This window comes from Labrus bergylta, chromosome 4, assembly GCF_963930695.1.
Source record: "Labrus bergylta chromosome 4, fLabBer1.1, whole genome shotgun sequence".
NCBI classification, from domain to species: domain Eukaryota; kingdom Metazoa; phylum Chordata; class Actinopteri; order Labriformes; family Labridae; genus Labrus; species Labrus bergylta.
Window position 1 is genome coordinate 18,679,374 of NC_089198.1, and position 14,028 is coordinate 18,693,401.

The 14,028-nt window shown below is 38.5% G+C and overlaps 1 protein-coding gene across 2 annotated transcripts; it reads left to right on the forward strand.

Annotated features, from left to right (window-relative positions):
- Positions 1–673: 673 nt before the first annotated feature.
- LOC109984031 (endophilin-A2) lies at positions 674–14,000 on the forward strand. Of its 2 annotated transcripts, XM_065953948.1 has the most exons (9): positions 674–869; positions 5,100–5,168; positions 5,263–5,479; positions 5,693–5,826; positions 6,491–6,649; positions 8,871–8,974; positions 10,138–10,271; positions 10,398–10,457; positions 11,232–14,000. In XM_065953948.1, exons 1-9 carry the CDS (start codon positions 825–827, stop codon positions 11,414–11,416), a joined length of 1,107 nt encoding a protein of 368 aa, XP_065810020.1. In that variant the 5' UTR covers positions 674–824; the 3' UTR covers positions 11,417–14,000. The 2 variants fall into 2 exon arrangements, with proteins under 2 accessions (XP_065810020.1, XP_020489669.1); XM_020634013.3 differs by lacking the exon at positions 10,398–10,457 and having other exon boundaries at positions 675–869.
- Positions 14,001–14,028: the final 28 nt, after the last annotated feature.

Sequence of the window (14,028 nt, forward strand, 5' to 3'; positions counted from 1 at the left end):
CCAACCCTGCCTTTATATCCATATATGGAGGCTAGTCTTCCAAGCGGGTGGCCAGGGTTCAAATCCCGCATGTCATTCACCACTCTCTCTCTCTCCCTGATTTCCGACCCTATCCACTGTCCTGTCTGTCAATTAAAGGCACAAAATTAAATCTGTAAAATAATATTCACAGTCTATGCACTAGGACCCCTTTCTGATTTTGTCATGATTATGTGAGTATTGTTATCTGACCCAAAAATCACATCATGCTGTCTTGTAACAGACACAAATATCACTCACTTGGCAGTACAGAGTTTAAATAAAGACCAACCCAATCTACATTGGTTAAAAGCATTCAAAACTACTACAATTAATCAATCTTGATGCTCTGGGTTGTTTTTCAGAGGCAATCACAATTAAACCAACCAAAAAAAAAAAAAAGTCCTCAAAGGGGCTTAAAGTATGCAGCAGCAACAAAAACATATCTAGCAGTAAAAACAGATGTGTTTAGTTCAGCTATTTATTCATTTTGATCATTTGCCAAGAAAGACGGATGTTTGGATCAGGTTTGGATGCATGAATTGTGTGTGTGTGTGTGTGTGTGTGTGTGTGTGTGTTTGAGTGTGTTTGACCCACTTTATCCAGCGGGATGGAGCCTCCTCCCTCATGCAGCCGGAGCCAGGAAATTGTGGTTGCCTAGCAAGTTCCACATCTGCGGTGCAAAGTTTGAAGACGTGTTGCTCGACTTCTGTCCGTGCTTATACACCTTCAAACTCACAGCAGCTGCACGAAAACAACCTTTTTTTCCCCCGTCGAGGTCCAAGTGGCAACATTGACGGTTCAATATGTCGGTCGCAGGATTTAAGAAGCAATTTTACAAAGCAAGTCAGGTAAACGCGCAACTCTTTTTTTTTTTTTTTAGCCCTTTAGCTTAGCTAGCTTACTTGGCTAGCACCGTCTTCCTTACTTTTTAATGAGCGTTTCCGCTAACTTGAAGCCAACTAGAGTAAAAAAAACAAATACGCATCAAGAGTCACTGTATTTGTTTTTTTTTTTAATTTTAAGACTACCTTGCTCAGTAGTTAATGCACTCTTTCATAACTTAAATGTGTGGTTGCTGCTTGTTGTGTTGTTAAATTAGCTTAGGCTAATCTACGAGGTAAGCAAGTTAACATTTACTTAACCACGTTGTGCTTGCCAAAAGCATCATTTGCCTCTATTTTAGGAAAGTGTGCTGAAGTCGTATAAATACTTACTTTGCTTTGTGTTTATTACGTTTCTCAGTGGCAGGTTAACAGTTCATTGCCATATGTTTCTGATAAGTTTTGTCCGTCTAGCTTCGTGTTGTTCCTGAACTGTAACTTCACGCTTATTTATCAAAATGACCCGGAAGTGAGGCTTCTTTTAGAGAGTGTTTAAAAGTGATGGAGATACTATATACGGATATTGTTGGTGTTTTGATGGTATGTGCACAAGAGACACCGTCAATCAAGTATTATTGCTCTGTTTGTTTGCTTCATCTTTGTGACCTCTACATTTTCTGTCATAACAAAATCTACCAAGGTGTTTTGTTGATACAGTACAACATGTTTAAAAGATTCATAAATATAATTTCATATAATATATATATATTTATTGCTCTAACTTAATACTTTTATAACTTAAATAGCCTACTGTCATCAAAGTATGTCTGTTAATATCATTAAATACTTACTAGATCTGTATGGATATTTTTTGTTTAATTCCACACTTCTACGTTTAAATTAAGGAAAGTCATTATTTATCGCAAACAAATACTTGCTGTAATGTCAAACAGGAACTGAGGTAATTCAATACATCAACTAATAATTTCAGGCTCTTTTAAAAAAAAAAAAAAAATCTTTTTGTACTCGTTCTGTGATGAACATTTCATTTTTAATTCAACGACTTTGTTTACGCTCTCAGTGTGACAGACATGACCTGAATCACCAGGTGAAACCAGACGGCGCTTTGGAAGCAAATCCTATTTAACAAAGCAAATATTGAAACAAATGGATATTCGTCTTTCCATGTCAGTCAAATGTTAATAAAAATGCACTGTCATCTGTACATCAGCATCACAGCCCCATTGATTGAAATATTAGCTAGGTTGGCCTTGTCCCTCTGTATTTAGAAAAACACATTTTTCCGTGGACGAAAGTATTTTGAGGCAGTTTAGTGTGCTCCCAAATATTGAAGCGCTAAAAGATATGGTCTATGCAGATCTTGGTGGTAGTAGCAAATATTCAAACGAGAACTTTGAAGGCCGAAGTGGAGAAGGGTTCCATGTGAACAGCAGTTGAACACTCTTATGGCATATGTTTTCGTGGACACCTGCATTTCAACACCTTCATAATTTGGTCTTTCACAATGTCTCAGGGAAATGACAGCTCAATGTTCAGTGGGTGTGCCTTGGAATCCTAAATATGTGAATACTCTGCCCAAACCAGCTTCCACTTTTTGAGTAATGCAGTAAAGGCAGGTTTAGTTAAGTAGTTGAAATCAGTTGACACAAAACAAAAATAAGGGCACCAGCAAACTCCCACTGTACTTGTTGGCACTACAGTATGTTTACCAATAGGTCATAGGCCCTGTACATGCCTGGCCAACAATTGTTATGAGTTGCCATTCAGGCTTTCAAAAGAAAGAAAAGGGTGGAGTAGTGTAATCAGTTGTGTAAGTTGGCTAACAAGGTCCAAGTGATCATGTAATAAAATATTCTAGATATTCAATTAATGATTGAACAGAGTTGTTTGAATGTTAGCACACATATTCAGTTGATGCTGTGAACATTGTGTTTAGTTGACTCACTGTTTCATTTTAATCCTCGTCATCTCATGTATCTTGATTATGTCATTGACCAACAAGAATTAATCCATGTGTAATGTTTTTGTTTATTGTTGGAATGATTTGGTCTTTGTTCAAAATAGTATTAAAACAGAGTATAGGTCTAAACCTGCTCCATATGAAAATTGTCCTGAGTTTGTTCTTGTACTAATTGGTAGCTATAAAATTGACTTGACTTGACTATGCCACAGCCCTAAGTCCACCTCCACACCAACCTTTAAACCCTTACTTATTTTGGTATTCTTTCGATTCCATTAGAAAAAAGGGACATTTAAAGCTTAATGTTATAACTTTGATTTTTTTTTTAATTTAATTTAATTAACTTTTTAATCCAGTAGAATTCACCCTTGAGCAGCAGCATTAAACCAAAACAAACTGCTGTTTGGTGACAACTCCACTATTCTGAAGCCTCCGCTCTCCTCCAGCGGCACACCTCCAACCCCTCTCCCCTTGCGTTAGCAAGAAGTAGTTTTGAATTAGAACGCACCATAATTAAGTACCATTAAGCGAAAGCAGCGGACAGAATTGTCCTTTGCTCGAGCTGCAGTTGCCTGTGTCCTGCGTCGTTGTGTTAGTAGGTTAGTCTTAGCACATGTTGGTTAACTCATTGGCATAGCTTCATATTGCACATACATTGACAGAATGACCGTGTTCTAAACACACTTGAGTGACATCCAAAGAAGCAGTGAGTGTGTTATTCTTCTTTTCTCTAGTCCTTGGTTTAAACAGCTTTATACGCAAGGCCGCCCTGTCCATGTAATCATGGCTCCGACAACAATACATCTAGCGGGACTCACGCTTCTCACTCCCGTAGACAGTCGTGACTCAGAGAGACATTTACGGAGGATATACTTGATTTCTGCTGTATTTATGTGAATAATGTCGCACATTCTTCTTTAAAGGCAGATGAGGTATTGAAAATGTCTGGGTTTGGATTTCATACAATTAGCTACAACTTTGACATCGGGAAGCAAGAGATACATTTGTTTTAAACAGATTGTTGTCTTTTAGACTTCATTATTAAACATGTCCTACTGAAGTATCCCATGAACCAAAGCTAATGGTGTTTCATACAACATAACTTTGCCATGCCTGTGTGCTGTGTAAGCTAGCAATTGGTTGATCCATTTGGTCCTACAGTAGAGTGGTTATGACAGCTGCACAGAGTTGGAAAAAAAAGAGGAACAGACACACAGTGAGTCTCTGTTTGGCCTGCCAGCTAACTGCTCAGGACTTCAGAGTTTGTTGCTATGGATGAGGAGTGGAGAACTTATGTGCCATTTGTCAGTGAGAAATTGAATTAGGTAGTGTTGGTAGGATAGGGTTAGCGTGTGTGTTTAGTAAAAGAATCCATGGATGTGGCTGTCAAGTAGGAAATGGAAGTGTATGTGCTGACCTGACGGAAACACAAAAAACCTCCAGTATAATTCCTTATGGAAAAGAGGCTCCCAATGCACGGAAAGAGTCAAGTTGGGTTTCCAGACCTCTCAGCCTTGTGAAGAATTGGAATAAAATAATAGGTTTGTTCTGAGATTGGAAAACATGGACATGTCTTGAATTTGAGAATTTTGCTAAACAGGCCAGAGGGGAAAAACAACTGTGGGATATTTAATATCCATTCATTTGTTAAAAGAGAAAAACAGTGTGGCTTTGAAGGTATGGTTTGAGCCCCTTTGACAACACCCTGCTGAAATGTCTTTAAGCTTCTGAACTCATATCACCTTCAGAAAGTATTGGGCAGTTACACCTGGTATTAAAATCCCTTTTGATTGATGGGATCACAAGTAGACAGAACTAAGCATTAGGGTCTAGTTTGGGAGTGAGACAGAAAAGTTTAGGAAAGTGTACATAAATATACAATGATAGACATGTTCAATCTCAATCCTGATAAAACAAAGGTTAAAACATGTCAACTATTGTTTTTTAATATAAAGAACTTGATCCATCCTTTTTTTAAATTATGACCATGTGTTTATTGTTAGGTAGTTGCTTTGGAAAAATTAAAGATAAGATTATAATTTATTGATCCCCACAGGGGACATTCAGTTGTTACAGCAACAGTTAAACAAAAATAGCAAGTACTGTAGGTCAATACAAATCAAAGTTAATGATAAGAATAGATGAAATAAATAGAATAGGACGTATATGAATCTGGTATACAAGGGAATGAAGTAAAATTGGTAAAGTGTGAAAATGATGTAATTTGACACCAACAAGAGACCAGTGAATATTCTCGTATTGTTTTGTGTTCACAGTTGGTGAGTGAGAAGGTTGGTGGTGCAGAGGGAACCAAACTGAATGAAGACTTCAAAGACCTTGAGAGGGTAACAGACACAAAAAAAAATGAAATGGAATATACTTAAACTAAACACAAGTTAGCGGTTATGACTATTGCCAATCTCTTACCCTTACCACCAGAGAGCAGATGTGACCAGCAGAGCAGTGGTGGAAGTCATTAATAAAACATCAGAGTACCTCCAGCCCAACCCAGCAACAAGAGCTAAGCTTTCGATGCTTAACACAGTGTCCAAAATCCGTGGGCAGGTTAAGAGTCCGGGCTACCCCCAGTCTGAGGGCCTCCTGGGGGAGTGCATGACTAAGTATGGACGGGATATGGGCGAGGACACTAACTTTGGTAAGAATGTGTACACAGTTTTAGGATGAGATAAAGATTGGAAGAGAGATGAATGTTTTATTTTGAAAAATACATTGACACATTATGTATGTATCTATTTGTTTGTTAATGGTTTAATTCCCCTTATATTAGAACCACAGGTTGTTATTAACATGCCTAGAGATGTTCCACATGCCTTAAAGCTGGTATCTTGGATGTGTGTGTGTTCTGCAGGTGGCGCTCTGATAGACATTGGAGATTCAATGAAGAGGTTGGCAGAGGTCAAGGACTCTCTGGATATTGATGTGAAGCAGAACTTTATTGACCCACTGCAGGCCGTTGCGGAGAAGGATGTCAAAGACATTCAGGTAAAATTAAAGATGTAGTATACCTCTGCATGTACAGGCAAGGCCTTCGCTAATAAGAGCCACAGTCCCTCAGCATATCAGCTGCAATAGCATGAAAAAAATTGATGTATTACCCTGAACTTCCACCAGATATGTGTGCATTGCGTGTCTGCTCCGCTCCATTACGGCTCTGTGCACCCTCGTCTGTCAGTGCGCAGCAGAGAGCAGCACTACCGGACAGCTGGAGTGCCAAAACATCAACAAACACACGTTAGGTCATTGTTCTGAACCGTCAAAACAGAATGTTATATTCTGGATATAAACCGGATGTTTTAATGTTGTTCTGGTGTCTGACTTCCTGTCCTGCTTGATTTGCTCTGTGGTAAATTGATACATATTGCTCCGGCATCCGGCAAAAGAAGAAGCCTTCTTATCCTCTGCAGGTGACTCCTGACTGGGCTGGAGCTGAGAGGCAGCGCAGCGGAGCCAATGAAAGCAAACACATTGAATAATACCGTAATATAAAAATCTATCAGCTCCGCTGCTCTAATGGAGCTGAGACGGACCGAAGACGCATCTGGTGGAATTTAGGGGTCAAGTTTAAACTATACACATTTCTCCCATAAGCAGTGAAAAAAAAATATTACCTTTGTTATAACCTCACCCTTCCGATATCATCTCTCAGCACCATCTTAAGAAGCTGGAGGGCCGCCGTCTGGACTATGATTACAAAAAGAAACGCCAAGGTAAAATCCCAGACGAAGAACTTAGGCAGGCCCTGGAGAAGTTCCACGAGTCCAAAGAGATGGCTGAATGCTCCATGCACAACCTGCTGGAAACAGATGTGAGTAGGCTGTAGGCTTAACTTGATTCACTTTACACTGCAGGTGGCATATTGGTACCATCTGGACCTGTTTAGTTGTTGAAACACCTTCATACAAATTTGTATGTTCTCTGCAAGATCAAAGCCAACGTACTGCAAGGCTGGTGGTCCATCTTGCCTAGCCATTTATATTTATTTTTAAGATGTTTTTTAGCAACAGTGAAACTGTGATGTGGAAACATAGATATACAAGTTATGAAGTTTACATCAATGTCAGTAGGTTAAAGTGTGAGTGCAATAAAGACATCCAGAATATTTGAGATCAGGGTGCTCTAACCTCAAAGAGTGTTGAGTACAAGCTGCAACCCCCATGGCTCTAAAGTAAGGCCAACCTACAAGTTCCAAAAACTGCAGTTCGCTGAAAGGCCACTTGAGGTTGGCTAAAAAAGTGATCCCATCCACCTCCTAAGAGCACCATTTTAAAAAGCTCAAGTTTACAGCAGAGGTGACTTTGTTTACACTCTGCACAGAAATAGGTTTGCTTTCTACAGCTCATTTCTCAATATGTAACTACTGTGTTGGGGTCGACCTTTAGTATAACTGTTTTGGCTTAAAGTTATGCATGTTTACTGTTCTTTTGAGATGACAAACTGCAAAATATTTGGGTTTTTTTTCAATTTTAATGTAATTATCCATATTTTGTTTGTTGATGAAAACACAGCAGTGTTCTCTTATTCAACTCTGCTGGCGATGTTGGTTTTTGAAAGTGCGTGTTTCATAAATGACTTATTCATAACAACACAGTCATATTTCCAAAGCTCTAGCTTTCTAATCAGCTCTAGCTCTGACTTTAAGCAGGCTTTTTGGAATTGATGCTAAATCTTTTAAACATTTATATTTGATCTCTGACTCTGGAATTGCAGAAACTAAAGGGACATACATTAATACTGCCATCAGTCTGTTGTTTAAGCCTAACAACTTTTCTAGGGGAAACCCTGTCTGGGTTTTCCTCCCTTTGGCTGACAACTTGTTGTAAGCATTTGATTGCTCTCAACCGGACTGATGTGCAGCTTAAATGATCATTGGTCTTATGTAACCTGGTATTGGTAATAACTCAGTGTAATCCTTAAATATGATCAACAGTGATGCATTAAGATTTATTTATTTAATTTATTTATTTTTGTTTGTTTTATAGCAGTTTGAATGTATGCATTTTTATGAAAGCTGCAACAACTGAGTGAAAGTAAGACAGTTGTAAATCGATAGCAGAGAACATGGTGCACAAAATCTGTTGAAAGAGACTAAACTGGTACTGGTATGTTACACTGCCCATCATTTTGGACTGCACATAGAAAACTTAAACAAAGAATTTGTAACAAGCATCCTGATCGTACTTTTCAGCTGCAGTTCTTTGTATCAAACAGTTTATTCTGATATCCTGCTTCTATTTTCCATCCTGTTTACTATAGAGTAGGCTTCTGTAATGGACTTTGAGGATTGATTATTTTATTTTATTTAATCAATTGTCTTTTAATTATAGGGCGAATATTTGATTACATACAACATCAAATTCATTAAGTGGTTGATTAGTAGAGTTCACACATGGCATAATACTGAAACTGAGACTTGGAGAAGCAGGTTAAGCAACTTTAATTTTCATTGTAGTGTCAGAATAAAAAAAATTCTTTTGATGGAAGCAAATGAGTTTATTAACATATTCTAATGTTGTATTAATGAAGTGAATTATTGTATACTCTTTGGAACATAAGTTAGATAACAACAATTGTTACCCTAGAAAATAGCAGTAGAGCTGTTTGGAGCTGCCACAGAAAGTAAAAACTGAAGGATTCTTGTAAATGTGACTGTATTTCATGTTCTAATATACATTCTTGCTGTCTGATATCTCTGTTTCTATTGTTGCTCGCTGCTGACAGCTTTTTAAGTTGCATGAAACATGTTAACGTCTTTGAAGGACAGCATTAGTGAGTCTTGTTTTTTCCATAGTGACTAGCATTAGTGGGAGCTTGTTAAACCTGTTCTGTTTGGTATTTACCATTTTCAAACCTGCCAGCATGACATGTTTCAGAGCTGACGTTAATGTAATGATGACCTGTACTGACGTGATTAACAACCAGTGGAACAGTGATGGACTGGAATGCCTACGTAAACCAGTAAAGAATGCTTTTGCTGCTGTCACTGTGTCTGGTTTTGTAAAATGATTTTTGTATGCATGCACTCTTAGGTGGAGCAGGTGAGTCAGCTGTCTTCTTTGGTGGAGTCCCTGCTGCAGTACCACAGACAGGCCACGCAGGTGCTCGAGGAGCTTTCTGACAAACTGAGAGAAAGGTCAGTGCTGCGACTGTTTGTGGAAGACAGCATTCCTTTCGTATGTTGTGTCCTCTGATTCATGACGAGCAATGATTCAGCAGGATCATCACAATGAATGTGAAGGAGCATAAAAAGCTGAGCGCTAATCACTTTCTTAACTGAACAACACAGGAGTAAAGATGAATATTTTTGGTTTGTAGAACAATGTTTAATTTATTCAGACATTTTACTTGTAGTTGGGGTAACTGGATTGTAACCGGCAAGAAAATGTACATGTTAATGTTTATCCTATCTATATCTGTATCTGTGCACCCCCCTACTTGGCAGCTAAGAGACATGATGTTTCAACATTTCCCAAAGGACATTTCTGTTAAGGTGGTGGCTGCTTTGTCAGAAGAGGCGGCAAGCCAGCTGTCTAATACTTAAATTAATGGTAACACTTAAAATCAAGGTCACAATATTCAGGTTCAAGTGACTTAATTTGTAACTGTAGGGAAATGTGTTTGCAGCCAGCAAGATCGTCATCCATTGTGACATTGTAACAGATTACTAAACAGATGTAATAATGAACAACACATTAGAGAGAAAGAAAACTATTAAAACAACTTAAACATAATAAAAGGCGTAAGGGAGAGAGAAGTCTCAATTGTTCAGATCAATTACAAACAATTAACTAGTTGCTTATTAGCATGCTAATTAGATACTAGCCGCTTATTAGTCATTATTAAGCGTTCATTAGTACCTTAAGGCTTAAGCTACATGACCATAGTATATAGCTAGTACTGAGTCCGCACACCAGATGTAGCTCCAATAAATTAAATTGAATTTCGGCCTCTCGCTTCTAGTGTGCTGACTCAGTACTTTTTTCTATCTTTGATGTTTTTTGGTCCAGGACCCATCACTTCAACCATCTCAAATGTGCGTGCCTTTTTTTTTTACTTTTTCATAATTTATAACTACACAGAAAATTTGCATTTAAGCGGACCACGTAAAGCCAAATAATTGGCGTGCGATCTGAACGGAGCATCAGACAGCAACCAGAACTGCTGAAGGATCTCACATAGACACACGGGAGAATTTGAATTAATTTGTGTGTTTTTTACAACAGTAGTTAAAGTGGAGGGAGAGTGTTCTGAAGGCAGTAGCTGTAGTAAACACTGTGTTTTATTACACTCTCTTAGAGTGAATGATGCTCAGTCTCGGCCAAGGCGTGAATACACACCCAAGCCCAGACCAGCCTTCGACTATGGAGATGTGGAACAATCTAATGGAAGTTATGCCCCAGCTGCCGCGAGCCCTCCAGCTTACTCTCCTGGTAAACTTATATTTGTATATTTTTTAATGATCTGTGTGAGTGTATGTCTGTGTACTCTGAAGAAGGCTTGTGTGCAAGTTGATCTCATTCTTCAGACTGATGTGTTTTTCCCTCTGTGACATAAAGCTCCCTCAGCACAATTTCGCGGCCCATCCTTCAACAGATCCTCCATCAAAAACAAAGCCTGTGAGTTAGACGGATGAAGTTCACATGTCTCACCACAGCAGTAGGGCATATCACTGCCTTCACTGCCTCTGTTGGGAGAGGTGTATGCATGTCTCTGTGATAGTGAAGTATTCAACTAACATTACTGAACGATGTTTGTTGGGTCCACTCAGTCCACTCTGTCAGATCTCAAAACAAGACGGAGCTTGTCAGAGTGTTGAATGAGTCTGTCTGACTTGGGCTGCAGATGAAGAAAGTCATTAGCAAATCTCATTCCATTTTAGATTGAAGTGATCATTCACTGTGTTATATACTGTGTTAATTACACTTAAATATTGTGATGTTTCTTTTTAACTAGTCGTTGTTTTGCTGAATTCTGTTTCTCTCGGCTCACTGACCTGTGAAGCTTCTGAAGCTCAAGAAAAATCATTTCATGGTTTATAAACATTTCACTTCTTGATTCACAAACAAAAGGAAGTAAATGTTTCTAAAACAAAATTTTAAAATTGTTGTCATGACTGGAATAGTAAAACCGTGGCGATGTTATATGTCAGAAGACTGATTTTGATCTTGAGGTTCAAAAGATTGCTTTCTTACCACACTGATGACTAACTTTTAAACATGTCCTCTTTTACCGGTGTTTGTTTTATGATCTAATCCAGAGTCCTGTTGGAAAACACATTGGTGTCACTTCTTATAAATACTCTTTTAAGGGAATCTATTTATCCTTCTTGAAGGTTGCTTTTTTCACATAATGAAAGTTTCTTAAAATCTTTCTCTTCACTTTATGTGCAGCTGATCCGTGCTGCAAAGCCCTGTATGACTTCGAGCCAGAGAACGACGGAGAGCTGGCCTTCCATGAGGGCGACATCATCACCTTGGTCAGTCAGATCGATGAGAACTGGTTGGAGGGAAGCATTCGCGGCAAATCTGGATTCTTCCCTAACAATTATGTTGAAGTTGTAGTCCCTCTGCCATAATGAAAACAGCACGGCAAGAGAGGCACAGCAGGAAGAGAGGGGAAGAGAGAGCATCATTAATTCTCAAAAGATATATTTTCTTCATTTTTATGAAAGGGTAAACATCTTCATACAGGGACATTATTTGTGTATCTAAAGTTAATAGCTTTGTTTAACATTACATCAAGATTTAATGGAACAGTCAGGACAGTTTAATTAGAAAAAAACAGCAAAACAAATGTTTAGGTGCTTTTACAAAAATCGAAATCCTTTCATTCAAACTCTATGCACCTATGCACTTTGTACACCTCCACCACTGGGACTGATGAAGAAAGATCCAGAGAAAATTATATTAGTAAAAGCATGCTGTACCATACAAAACAACCTCTACCCTTAGAGGTTTGCACGCACAGACAAACACACACACCCACATACATGCATACATGCATACATGCATAGACTTTACATACATATGTATACACATACGCTTATTAAGTATATAATGTTTAGTTTTTTTAACTCAAATAAATCAAATTCAGCATATTGGTACTTCACACATGCATTTCAATGCAGTGTTTTATACACCCAGTTTTTAGTTCTGTCTGCAGGCTTAGTGCTGTTGTTATTGTAGAATAACTACATGGAGGACTGGCTGCCTCTTTTCAATGATTCAGACTATCCTCCACTGCCCTCTGGTGGTACTAGTGATCACTCTTAACCATTTGTCATAGAGGCTCTATTACTATACCCATACATATCCATACATGGCTGCTTGTTTTATGTTTGTCTTTTCCCTCAAAAAAACCCAAAAAAAACTGAATCAAATCAGCATCTATCATTAACGGTCAGGTGTGTTAAATGTTTTTCTATCCCTACACTACCTTCGGAAAAAACTGAAGCAGCGTTACAAACATTAACTCAGTTAATTGATGACAGAAAAGTTGTTTTATGATTGCTTTGCCTGAGAGTCCAGTTTTATCACCTTCATCACACTAAAGTATATCTGGGGTTTCTTTAATCCATAGCTCCTACATTGTTTCTTACTGCACTCCATTCTCTTCTTATAGAGCTGATGCCAAAGAAATGTTGCACATGTTTCCTGAGGCTGCTTTTTGACATTTGACAGAAACATTGTTTGAACGCTCAGTTCTTGGAAGTTAATTTAAATATTTGCGAACGCTTTTTTCCCTTTTATTTACTACATATTTTAAGGAAGAGAAGTCGTTTGTTCCCATTATTGTTCAAACTCAACAGTATGACACAAGATTTCAGAATCACTTGGAAGTCATAAGAATACATCAGTTCCTTTATTTTCTCTGGCTTATTGATACTGCTGGCAGTGTCACTCACATTGTTTTGTGAGCTTTTACTAAACTGTCTACACATTTTCAGTCTGGGAGTTGTTTGCTTCAAATAGTGCTGGGGTAAGTTTTTGCTTTTCTACTCTGACCTCTAATACAGAGCATGAAAATGAATCTGATGTGTTTTGGGTGTTTTTTTTGTACCTGCCTCAGTTTCCAGACTGAAACTGTGCACCACTCATGACAGAAGATGCTATCTCCAAGCTATTGTGTGCAGCATTTACTTATAATGAGGAAGGCCTTCACACAATAGCTGGTTTCAGTTTCAATTAAGCCTATTACAAGCTGAGTGTGAACTGAAAATGTTTGTTTTGTTCACTAAAATACCAACTTTCTCCTCTTGTAATGATCCCGTTGTCAGAACGCCCCCCACCCTACTCATTGCTCCAATCTCTGGTTTAACTGGGAGTGGAACAGACAGGTCTTTTCAGCTGGAGAGGGCACACAGCAATGGATTATGTCCGCCCTCCCCCCACTGGTCTTTATTCACCACCTGCCCCCTTACCCCTTACCCCTGTCCCCTTTCTCATTATCTGCTCCATCCCAATCCCATGGTGCCTCTGGAGCTCAGTCTCCTGGTCCATCCCTGGAATAATCTCATTGTTGTCGTAGTATGTGCCTCTTAAATGATATATTTTCAGTCCTGCTATATTCATGTTATGTGGAGGGCCAGAGGCTATGCTGAGTAATAAGTGTGTGGTTCAGGTGTGCGTTAACATGCCTCATTACACCAAACAAAAACCCTGAAAAGGAGAATATGAAGCAGGTTGAGCTATTATGCCGCTTGTATAATGTTTGACGATGAATGATGTTGTGGAACCAAGATCAATTTTTGTGTGCTGCTGTCACAGCTGAAATACTTGTGAACACTACGACTTTAGTAACACTGCATTCGATGGCTCTATACCTGTTAGTGTCTCCACTTCACAATATTGATAAATGAAGTATTATCAGACTAAAAAGCTTTATTTTATTATAACTTATGTTAATGGAATTGTACGAGTTTAAATGTAACTGCTTTGCATGTGTCTTTATTACAGCCGTTTGTGTCTTAATGCAATGATTCATCCTTGAACTGTGACGTGGGGGGGACCAAAAGTGGGATTATCCTGGATTATCTTTAGGATATGAATTACCTCTATACTAAATGTAATCTTCTGTGTTTTAAGTATTGTATATTTTTTACTATGTAAAGGGGCGTGGATGCTGTTCTTCAAATAAATATTTAGTCATTTGGCTCCTAATGTTTTTTGTTTTTTTTCCCCCTTAGAA